Source organism: Triturus cristatus, chromosome 3_2, assembly GCF_964204655.1.
Source record: "Triturus cristatus chromosome 3_2, aTriCri1.1, whole genome shotgun sequence".
NCBI classification, from domain to species: domain Eukaryota; kingdom Metazoa; phylum Chordata; class Amphibia; order Caudata; family Salamandridae; genus Triturus; species Triturus cristatus.
The window spans coordinates 318,948,314-318,960,551 of record NC_140584.1 but is presented as its reverse complement, the minus strand read 5'-3'; the positions used below and the strand labels follow the sequence as shown (position 1 = coordinate 318,960,551).

The 12,238-nt window shown below is 43.0% G+C and overlaps 1 protein-coding gene across 3 annotated transcripts in view; it reads right to left on the bottom strand.

The window, feature by feature from the left end:
- Positions 1 to 2,083: 2,083 nt before the first annotated feature.
- Positions 2,084 to 12,238, bottom strand: part of ZNF593OS (ZNF593 opposite strand) — an 81,922-nt gene continuing 71,767 nt past the window's right edge. For 2 of the 3 annotated variants that reach the window (XR_014979884.1, XR_014979883.1), the window contains exons 2-4: positions 8,624 to 8,745; positions 3,231 to 5,609; positions 2,084 to 3,162 (exon numbers count right to left, since the gene is read on the bottom strand). Coding sequence is in view for 1 of the 3 variants with exons in the window: in XM_085647777.1 (XP_085503903.1) it covers positions 5,463 to 5,609; positions 8,624 to 8,674 (198 nt within the window). In the remaining 2 variants the exon portion in view is untranslated. Of the gene's footprint in view, positions 5,610 to 8,623; positions 8,746 to 12,238 lie in introns of all 3 variants that reach the window. The other variant, XM_085647777.1, reaches the window with a different exon arrangement.

The window sequence follows — 12,238 nt, the reverse complement described above, 5'->3', positions numbered from 1 at the left end:
AGATGTGTCAGTACCTCAATGGATGATTGGCGGTGTGTGAGTGTCTATATAGGTGTATAAATGCACAGAGTGACTGTAAGTATGAGTGACTGTACAGGTGAGTGAGTGGACATGTATGTAGACCTAAAAGTCAATGAGTTGGTGTGTAGTTATTGGTATTGGAGTATCTATGGTTGTCAAAATGGCCGTTTGAAATTTTGAGTCGGTGTATCAAAGGTTATATTAGGGTGTGAGAAGATGCACTAATTTATCACATGGATGACGTCATCAGTGATGTCATGAGTGATGTCATTTGAGATGTCATCAGTAATGTCATCAGTGATGTCACTGACCATGTCATGAGTGATGTAATATGTGACGTCATCAGCAGTGCATTGCGGGGGCGCGAGTTATAGTTAGCTGAACTAACTATAACAGGGGAATTTCTAGGGTTTTGTACGAGGGAAATGTCCAGCTAACTATAACACTCCTGAAACCTATGTTTTTTTCTGTGAATTTCTAAGGTTTTTTAAATGCCAATTCCTAACTATAACGCCCCTGAAACCTTTGGTTTTTTCAGTGAATTTCAAAGGTTTTTTAAATGCCAATTCCTAACTATACCGTGCATGAAACCTATGGTTTTTTCAGTGAATATATATATATATACATTCATACATGTATCAACCCCAATATTTTTTAGAGGCCTTGACATTTTTGCAAATAAATACCATAGGCGAGCATCCCACTCTGAAAATTGTTTCAGCGCCAGACTCCAGTGCAGTTCACCATCTGCCACTTTTGGGGTAGATCAATATCTTGCGCACAGTACAATATCGAAGGGTGTGGTCAAGGTTGTGACATTTACAATCAATTGCTATTATATTTAAAAAATCACCCAACCTCATGTCCATTAAATCTAGGTGGGCTATGAAAGTCTGGTGTTCTAAAAATTTAGTCATGGTTCTAAGAAGTTTAGGAAGCTCTTCAGTAACCTTGCTTCCACCCGTTAGCTTCGTGTATTCTCCGTTCCCTGCACCCTTTCTCTGATGTACCTTGCTTTCTGGTGTCAACCTCACTTCTCCAGACTTGGGCTGGAGCATTTAAGATAGGTGTGACTTGTCTGCTTTCCAAAGCTGTAAGATCTCTGTATTCTTTAACAGTACTGTTTTTGTACGAGCATGTAAAATCTATTTTGTCCTAATGTTTATTGTCTGAATTTGTGAAATCAGCACAACTTTTAATTTTTCCAACCTGCTATTTTGAGCAAATTGTCATGATGACATAATACTGACAATTGACTTTGAAAGACCAGGTAGGACAAACGTAAGTCGAATGTAGAAGTGAAGAAAGAGGCGGCATACATTTTGAACAAGCATTGGTAAAGCTAATAAATCTGGTCCTGGCTACTAGCCTTGTTGCTTTGTCAATGCTTGTTTTGTTTGTCTTTTTTATTTATTTTGTAAAACTGTATTGTTGGGAATCTGCGGGGTCCCTGCCAATATAAAAAAAGTCTAAAAACAAAAATATTTGTTTCTGTCTTAAAAAAGAACACATTCACATTGTAGTTTCTGATAGTGAAGAGAGCTATGTTGTCAGCAAATGTGCTCCTTGAAAAAGAGCAGAATGACATCAATCACAGTTAAATTAGCCAATGGATGAAGTGGGCTTTCCTACTGCACCATGCTTTATGCAGCAGGAGCCGGAAGAAAAATATGAATGACAGAACAACAGACCAAATAAAGCTCTCCCGGAAACAGACGGACATCAACATGGAGAGAACAAAAGGATTGCGGGAAACGCACAATACGAGAGGAGATATATAATCTGGAGTTTAGAGGGGATTAAGGGAAAGTAATTGACTGAGCACTGGTCCCCAGACAAAGGATGACAGTAAAAGAGCTCAGTGGGTTGAGTGATTGTTGTATGCCCTGCAAAACACACGTTTGAATGCTGTGAAACAAGACTGGCTCAGCCTTTCAATGTTTTGAGGTCGATGAAAAGAGTACCATTGATTTTCGTACCAAGAAGAGATAATCGAGTCTTGGGTGAACACAAATTAAGGGGAGCAGGATGATCGTGAATAGATTTAAGAACATTAAGACTCTTTATATATACTTTATTTATTAGATATCTTTTTAAGAGCACGTGCAAATTCTGCTTGTCTCATCCAGTCCAGCACTCAGCCCATGTGGTACTTAAGCCCTACATACATAGAACCAACTTTATTTCTGTGTCTATGGGGGTGACTGTTTTCTGCACCCCTCTGATGGCCCCATTATTGTGGATATTTTTTTATCTAGAGTGAGTTTACGATTCTTGATGGAAGCTTCTCTTTGTTTCTCTGGTTTCCAAATGCTCTTACAAAGTGTGGCTATCGGGAAGTTTCAATATGTGGAATGTGCCAGCATCCCTTTGGGGAGGATCTCGAAGATCGGTGTACTAGAGGTTCAGTAAAGAAAAATAACAAAAAGGCAACTTGACAAAATCTAGCAACATAAAAACTGACTAAATTAAGCTAAAATCGACACTAAACATGCTCCAGAAAATAAGGGTGGTTTGAAGCGAATTGTTTCGTTGTTTTATTTTTTATCGCATAGCGCTGGCCAAGGGACGGTCCTCGTCGGCATGGAAAGCGTTAATAGCACAGAATTATCTTTCAAAGCCGCTTTTTTTAATCATTGTTTTTGGTTCCTGTCCACGCGGCGTCCTGTTGTATAATAAGGTTTAGAGGCGGATAAAAGCTTCGCATCTCTCTGACCCACGAGATTCCTGCCCTCAGGGGGCTAGAATGACAGGCAGATCAGCGAATGTAGCTAGGGCTGTGCCCCTGGATGCCAGGGGAAGCGGGCAGCCAGTGCTGCGCAGCACACGCACCGCCGCCTGTGCCAGGGCGGATTGTCCCAGTCTGCCTACATCTCTTCCGCCCCACTGCACAAGCAGGCCAGTCGCTGGGTCCCTCGTACGAGGGGTGTTTACTTACTGCGCCACTACCAACATTTCACAGTCGCTGGGTTATGTAGACACGGGGATTAATAAATTACTTCGTCTGCTAGGACATCACTTCCCAGTGTGCCCTTCACCCTTCTAAGCTAGAGCAGAATGGATAGTTTAAAAAAAAATCTTTAGATTTTTGACGCCATTGGTGGGTCAAACATTTGATAATCACTTTTTTCGGCCTGTTCTCTGTACGTCTTTCTTTTCTCTCTACTATCTGCTATTTCCCATGGAAGCACAATGGGCCCTGCCTCAACTCATTACTTAGATGCCAAATTGGGCTAAAATGGGTGTACCGTGTTATATGTCTGTTGTTGTGGGCTTCGAAAGAGAAGGTCAGCCTACGCTGCATTGTTTTACAAGAGAAGGATGGGCAAGAGAACCCCTGGAGCCCCATGACGCTGCATGAGACTGTGTGCCTGGTGTGAGAGAGACATTGCTCTGGTGTATCTTATTTTGGGTTACAAACTTTTATATATTACATTTCTAAAAATTATGGAACATATTTAACAAATATTCACACAGCGCATCAAGTCACCTTGCTGCGCTGCGTGATAGGGAAAGGGCTGGATTGTGCCGTACTTACAATATAAGGCGCATTCCTGTCATTTCCCACCGCTGGTGAACAATGTGCTGTCTAGCGCCAACGCAGGCATCCTTGCATCATTGTGCAAGGGTGCCTGCATTGTAAGCAGAATTGTTTTTGTGCATTAAGGGACACCTTCCTGCACAAAAACAATCCCCTGAGGCTTTTTCCACTTTCAGTGAGTGCTGCAGGATGCAGCACACATACAAAGAAGAAGTAAGACGAGAAATAAAGATATTTCTCCTTGTTACGCCTCACCTGGGGAGGGTAGCATTTCAACGCATTTTCAGGTCTACCAGTAATGGTAAATCTGGGAATGCACCAAAATCCATAATGGATGCATGGGAACACCCACCCTTCACCCATGGAACACCTCTTAACGCATCGCAATGATTTGCACTGCATTGTATTACTCAAGATTTATCAGGCCATGCAAGGTGGCATTGGGTGGCTTGATAAATCAAACTTTAGAGTTGCGTCGCTCTTGCGTCCTGTTGCGTGGTGTAAGCGCCACACAAACCTTCCATAAACATGCGGTTATGTCCATATGTTAGGATGGGTTTGTGCCCAATATGAATTTTTCTGTACTGCTCTCTCTGACTAACTTTTTGAATGTGCCTCCTGTCCTAGAATCATCCATATGGGTTTCTAAACTAAACCCGTCTAGCTAGCTGTGTAGTCTTTCTAAAAAGTGGTGTGATCTGATAGTTGTGGACATGTGTGCCTTGTAGTTCTGTCTACCTCATGGCTGGGCTGTGGTGGAAGTTCATCATCACAAAGATTGTGTAGCTCATTCCTAAACAGTAGCAAAAGCTTGTTTCATCTCAGGAAAAAAGTCTAGTTTCTTAAGTGAGGTATGGTAGATTTCATAGGCACCACCGCAATACGATTTGAGACCAATAAAAGAATTGCATCATTATTAGAATTTTAAAAACAACTCGAGTCATAATGATAACTGTTATAAAGACTTGGATGATGTCTTTCCATAAGTGTATCTATCCATACACATATGGGGATACATGTAACATACTTACTACAGTTCATTGCTTGGTCTGGTGTTCATATAGCTAATTTTCCAAACTTTGTTGGAAGATGCCAAAGGCCTATACTTTTTAGGTTGCTTAAGACTAAGTATATAAAAGCAGGCCGGCGGGCATTAAGGTAATCCACCATTTTTGATCTAGAGATCCGGCTGAGAAGATAGGAGAAGCCCTTGAACCCTAGAGCTTGTAAACATGGGACTATATGAGTTTCCTGAGTGTAGGAGAGTTTCCTGAGTTCAAGCCTTCAGAAATAGCAAGCTGTAATTAGGGAAGAAGCAAATGCCTGGTAAACTATAATTGGTATTGTCCTGTACCAGCATTTGTCAATTGGGTAGGGGGGTGACCAGCTAGCATGTCTGTGGCTACCTCGGAAATCAGTCACTATGCTAGGATTTGCTGCATAGGGCAGAGCTTTGTGCTTCGATCAGAGGTTTATGCACAGATTTATGCATAGGCGGGCATGGATGGTGCTTTAATGTAAGGTATGGTGTGTATGTGTCTGGTCTGTGGGTGCCATAGGACCTATGAATATTCCAAGGGTCTGCTCTTGGTGAAAACGAGTGGGATTAGCCCAGCCATGTTTGGATATCCCAGAAGTGTGTGGAGAGTACAGTGATATGCTCAGATCTGCTGCATGAGTATCTTTCTGTTTGCCTCAGGTTTTTTCCCCTTAAATCTGTTATTTGAGTGTAATTCGGGTCATCGAAGCCCAGTGTTAAGCCCCTTTGCTCTAAGTCTTCTCTGCCTCCATGGTGATGGGGCTGCTGGATTGGTTTCACTTCTCCTCGGGGCCTGATGGGCTGGGTTCATGCTCCTGAAGGCTCCTGGACTGGTGTTCGTGGGTGCCTCCGAGCTGATGCTCATGGTCCTGGAGGGCTGCCAGCTTGGTGAACCATCTTTCGAACGCTGTAATAGGAGAAGCCAAGACCCATAAAGGCCAGCAGCATAGCCATGTGATTCACTAGCCGGTCCTTGGGCTCTGACTCCAGCTCCCCAGCCACCTGCATCTGCACCAAGAACAAACAAGTCAATGACTCACAAACCGTTATTCCCCATGCATCATATCCTATCATCCCAGGTCCTACACACATCCTATTGCATCACTCTCTGTGGCCAACCCACATCATATCTCATTGGCTCGGAAGCTCCTCCTACATACAGTCCCTCCCATCACTCCCTGGGGTCCATGAGCATCATATTCAATAGGATGATGCACATTTTATATCAAATCAGCACCGCTGATTTCAATACACAATATTGGAGATCCTTATATGTCATATCCCCTCTTCAACTGTGGCTGTCCATTCATTACATTTCATTAACACCTGTGGGTTTCCATGCAACCTGTCTCATCATCTCATGGTAACCCCTATACATTATATGCTCTGAGTGTGTAAGTGCCCCAAAACAATACATTCCATCACTCCTTTGGTTCCCAGTGCATCGCGTGCCCTCAACAGTACTGGAGCTCTCAAGACATCTCATTTTATCACCACTGCAGACACTACACAATACATTCCATCCCCACTGGGGCAGTCTTTAACTTATAGATTATCTACCCTCAGTGACAGATACTAGAGAGGATCCTCTTATTTTAACTTGAATGCCAAGAAGCTAGGCAGAGTCCTTCAGTTTGGCACACTGAAGTGTCAAGAGATTGCTTTCTCTTTTCCATGATTAGCTGGCTCAGTTTACATGTGTTTGAAGCAGGTGACCAGTGTGAAACAGAACAGATGCTAATGGCGGCACAGAAACAACGCCATCACCAGCAACCCCACTAAATCCCAAATTTAGACTAAAAAGGGAAGAGAACATGGAATAACAATTACCTTTTGGAAATTAGGGGAAAGCAGCTTTGCCGGTAACAAATGTTCCGTCCCCAAGACTACAGGAGTAACTTGCACAAGCAATTCAGAAACTGACCGTGTCACGTGTTTCCTTCATGGGCCATTGTAGTTTGCTCTATGTTAGCCTAACACATTGAGCGAGAGTGTTGAGACAAGTTCGCTACATCAGCTGAGATGTAGAACGTCCATCTGTGTATGCTATGGAACAGCATCCGCCACTAATCCTCAGAGATTTGTGATATATAACCATTTTGCCTCAGTAGAAGGGAGGGGGGTTTAGGATATTCTGTCTTCTAATTTGACAGGGCTGTTTATGATAAATGGTTTATTGACCATGCTAACCGTATTTTTAGTATGAATTTGTTTTCTAATTGTGGCATGAATACTGCATTTTAGAACACAATAGTTTGAATAAATATTCCAAACTTCCTTCGTGTCTCTTGTTTATTTTATTGTGGACAAGTACAAGTGAGAGCGCAAAAGAGTGTGTCCTGTTACCACGATCCCTGAGAGGGTTCAGAGGGTTCTCTTCTGAGGTGCCATGTTACTTGCTTCTTTGGTAAGGTTAGGAGGGCAAGTGAGGCACTATAGCTAGACAGAATAGGGCTCATAGGTACTGAGGTAGTATGGTGACTAAGTCCCTACATGCAGATGTCTATGGTTCCAGCATAGTTCTGTTCCTGAGAAGAATCCCTGCAACAACAGTTCCTTTTTCACGTGTGAATAAGAGAGGAAAATGTGACAGCCACTTAGGTCTATCAACCTAGGTTTGAGCAGCCCAGGGACTGTTAAGTTATACCTCTATCCACCAAATGCTTCTGGAATGTCCATATTCAAAATCCTCACCTTAGAATTATACCGAAAAACTGCCCTCTTCTTCCTGTTTCATTTTGACTTCAGTCTGCTTTTCTATTCTCCTGCCACTTTTCACCCTATCATTGCTCTGACCTGTTTTTCTTGCTACTCTAATATCAAAGCTGCCCGCTGGCTTTGCCACACCATCTTGCACCAGACACATTATGTGACTTGTACCTGATTTGGTGTGACCAACTCCATCTTGTCGCCCACCCACACTTCTCCATTTTCAATTAATTCTCTTGAGCACCAGTTGTGAGTCCTGCATCTAACACTATCAACAAGCCCAACACCAAACGCCTCTCTCTACTGTTCTCCCACCTCAGCAGGCCATATGTCACAAGATATAAATGCGTGACCTTGGTTTGTCCCCTGCTATTTGTGGAAAAACAGAGTTAACACCTGTGAGTGTTTAATTTGTCAACATCTGTTATTGTTTTTCCTGCATTGTTACCACGCTTGGTGCAGAGACAGGTGCTGGAATCTTTCTTGCAGTTTAGGTGGCCAAAGTCCTTCCCAACTGGTCTGTCCCATTTCTCTTTCTGGATAATCTGTGGTCAATGGGAGAGGCAAACACCACCTCTCAGTCACAAGCTAGAAAGAATCCCTATTGCCTCACCTCCCTGGGGTACCATTTTCTCAGTTTCTACATTGCACTTGGGTCATCTAGCCATTTTAGGTCTGTCACCCAAAGAGAATGACAATGGGGTGCAAATGGTAATTTTGTTAGATCTCGGAAACGTGCTATTCCCCTTCTGCAGACCTTTACAGTCTTTCACATTTATTTCTGAAATAACGGCTTTTAGTGCATTTAACACCAAGATAAGTTCATGGCGACCACTGAGACACTCTGTCATACAGACGAGGAGCAGAATAACCAAGAAAGTAAAAGGTGGTTTTGTCATTCTTTGGGACACGCAAGGATGGATAGCTCGGACTCAGCAAACGGGGATGCTGACAAACATGGCTCCCAAGAGATCATCTCAGGATGGAAGGCTCAGACCAGCGATAGAAAAAGATACCTAATGGGATTTAGAGAGCTCTAACTTCTGTAGGACTCTTTCTGTTGCGTGTGTTCTTTCAAAACCCTTCTTTTTGAGGCTACTGCCAGGGCTTTGGGGGTTTAAGAAGGAGGTTTTATGGATGGCTTACTCTCTGCCCTAGGGCTGTAAAGAGGTATACAATGGCACATATAGGGACCGACATACAATGTATCTCCTAAGGAGGTGTTCTACGCCCTTTCTGCTGGTATTGATTTAAATCTGCATGCATTGCTCATTGCACATAGACTCTAGGCACGTGTGGGCAGGCTGTCGTACCTGTAGCAAGCGAAAGTAAGCTGGAGTCATGCGGCCCAGGCGGATGACCATACTTCGAAGGTGGGAGTCTTCCTTCTGGTCTGTGAGAGACAATCGTGAAGCTGTGCTCTTCTGCAACAGACCTGGAGAGAGTGAGGAAAACAAAACATGAGGAACACAAAGCAAAAGTGACTTGGTTAAACAGCCAAAAAGGAATGAAGTGTAAGCAGGTGCAACACTGAAGGCGAGAACAGGGACTGACGGCCTGGGGAGAAGCATGAGAGGAAGGCAAGAGGGGAGAAGGTGATTTGAAGCGAGGGTAATTACAAGGAAGGTGGATGAGAATGGAAAAGGGAGTGCACTAGGCAGAGTAGGAGTGGCGGAATATTAAGAAGGACGCAGGGTAGAGACAGTAAGTGATGGTGTGAGGGAAGAAGGAGGAGAAAAGTGAGGAAATGACTGTATGAAGAGAAAGAACATGAGAACAAGAGGGTAATACAAGAAGAGAGCAGCTAAACAGGGGAGAGACCAAAAGGAGCATATGAAGCTTTCATGGTGTAGCAGAAAGGACGTAGAACAGAGCAGGGTTTCCGTATTTCATTTGAGCATACTGAACATAAATTGTGCACTGAACCACAAGGCGACTGCGATGTGGTGTGACAAATATAAGAGTAACCCAAGAAACCACCTTGCGTTGTGACTCTGATCCCACAGGAAAAAAAATCGGGTTTGACGTAGATGCAAAGTGACCTAGATCTAGAGAGCTGCAAACTACAACTAACCCAAGTCTGAAGTCATGCAAACTCACCAAGGGGCATATCAACAAGGGCTTTATCTCTGCTTTTTTGGCTTTAAAAGCCAAAAAAGCAGAGATAAAACTAGCGCCCTATCAACAACAGGGTGCTAACACGCAAATTTGCATGTTAGCACCCTTTTACTCTACGCTTCCCCTTGCATCTCTAATGAGATGCAAAGGGGGCGTTCCAGAGTAAAATAATAGGAGAAATGTCGCTAAGCGACATTTCTCCTATTATCAAGAATGTCGCTAACCCTGTTAGAGACAAAAAAAGCAGCGCTAACCGCGGTTAACGCTGCTTTTTTACGTCTGCTAATTTTCAGACTTAGCCATGATATCCTATGGAAGGAGGATATCATGGCTAAGTTTGCCTGTCCCTATCAACAAGGTAACGTGTGATTATCGCTGGGTTTCCAGCGATAATCTCACGTTAGCCTGTTAGCGTGTAGATTTGTATCGCTATTGAGATAAGCGTTGCTAATAGCACGCTATCTCAGCGATAAAAATTCACGCTAGCCGGCGATAATTATCCTCACGCTAAGAGCGCTGAGCGATAATTATCGCCGGCTGTTGTTGATATGCCCCCAAGATCTGGAACAGCCCTACTATGGAAGACGTTAAACCACGAATGACCCAAATATGAAAACGTGTCCTGAATAACCAATAACGTATATGAAAAGTGACCCAAGTGCGAATCAAGCTAAATGGAGAGCAGATCTGATCCGGTAAGTAACATCTGGAGTGACTTATTGGTATGCATTTAATTTCACTTGTATGAAATTGCTTAGTTTATTTGCTTGGAATAAGCTCTTGATCTAGAATGAGTACGAAATTGATTTTGGGGATTTTACGCTATACCATTAAAATTGGTAGCTGTGTGACTGTGAGAATGTTTACTTTGAAAAATCATTATTGTCAGTTCACAATAATAAACTAATAATATACAGTTTGATGTAAATGATATGTTTTGAAATGATGAATTCTAAAATTTGGTTTTATATGATATTTTTAAAATAGATGAAGTCCTGGGAGACACCAAGGTGCAGATTTACAAGCCCCTTGCGACACTTTTATGCCGCCGTTGCATCACTTTTGGGACGCAGCAGCGGCGTAAGCAATGCGTCACTATGCGACATATTTACAACATGACACATCTCATGAGATGCATCACGTTGTAAAGCCCTGCGCTACATTATACCTGCATCAGGTATAATGTATGCAGGGTGGGCGTTCCGTCGCAAGGAAGCCCCATAAAAGTGACGCAGTGAAATCTACAAGATTTCACTGAGTCACTTTTACATCCCAGCTGTATCAAATCCTAACGCCTGCATGAAGCAGGCGTAAGGAGTGACGCAGCATTTAAGATATAGGGCACCCCTGAGCAGTGCTGGAGTTGCATCGCGCTTGCGACACAACTCTCAGACTGCGTCACCCTTACGGCGACAGATGCGTCACACATCTGTCTATCCTTGCGCCATGGTGCGCTGCATTGTAAATGCGGCGCATCCATGGTGGCGAAAGGGGCTTTCTGGGTCACGCAAAATAACTGGCGCATCCCTGCAAATATGCAGGGATGCGCCAGTTATTGTAAATCTGGCCCCAAGTATTTATGCCTGAAGAAAGTGGTTGGATCAGTTTACACCCCCAAAACGCATCGTGCTGCACCTAAAAGCACTACATCGAACTGGTCTTGGTCGGAAAAATAAGAACTGTGCACAATGATGTGTTGATCATGACATCACTGTTTGATTAGTGCGCCAAATGACAAAGAATTTTAATGTCTATTACATTCTCCCGTATTGAATTTTATGAGTATGGCGAAAATTGACCATTGATGTATGGTACAATAGTTGTTTTTTAATGAATTTTCTAAATTTGTACAACAATAAGAAAGGGATTCATACAATAAAATATTTGTATATTAGCTTTGGTGATTTTGTGACACTATCTGGTCATACTAGTTTGTTTGTGTATGGATGTGATATGAGTTATTGATAGTGTGCTTCAAAACATTCCAAAGGGAAATTGTTATTTTGACCTGTTGTCAATCTGGTGTCCTGTCCCTTTTGTATAGATGGACCCCTCTTTTATTTTGGTAGTTTTCTTGGTACTGAACAAACACCACCTATTGCAGCTTTATATCTGAGGCAATGGATGAGTACGGCCGGCTAGAGCCTTATATTGGAGGCGATGGAGGGGCACTCCCCAGTGGAGTCGGGCATTGTAGCCATTGAGATTCACCACCTATTGTTCATTATATCGCAAAGTGATGAAAGAGCACCTCATACTCTAGCCTTGTATTGGAGGCAATGGATATGCACCTCAACGGAAGCCTCATATCAATAGGTTATAAATGAGGGCAGTGGACAAGCACACCTTCCTGAAGCCTTAAATTAGAGTGATGGATGAGCACCGTTTAAGGTGGTCCTCTGTTGTGGATGATGGTCATACACCTCTTGTCAAAACATTGCATCACTTGCTATCGCTAAGCACCTTTGAACAGAGCCTTATATCAGAGGCAAAGAATAAGCACTTCTCGATTAAGCCATATACTAGTGGCAATGGATGAGCACCTCTGGATGGAGTCATTTCAGAGACAAAGCATAAGTTCATCTCGATCAAGCAATGCACCTGTTGCAATGAATGAGCACTTCGAGGTAGAGTATTAAATCAGAGGCGAAGGATAAACTCATCTCAAAGCCATGAATCATTGGCAATGGGAGGGCACCTGCTAATGGAACCTCATATTAGGGTGATGATCAATCCCCATCTTCAGGGGCTTTACATTGGTGACAATAGATGAGGACCTCTCATTGCAGCATTATAAATGAGGCAATTCA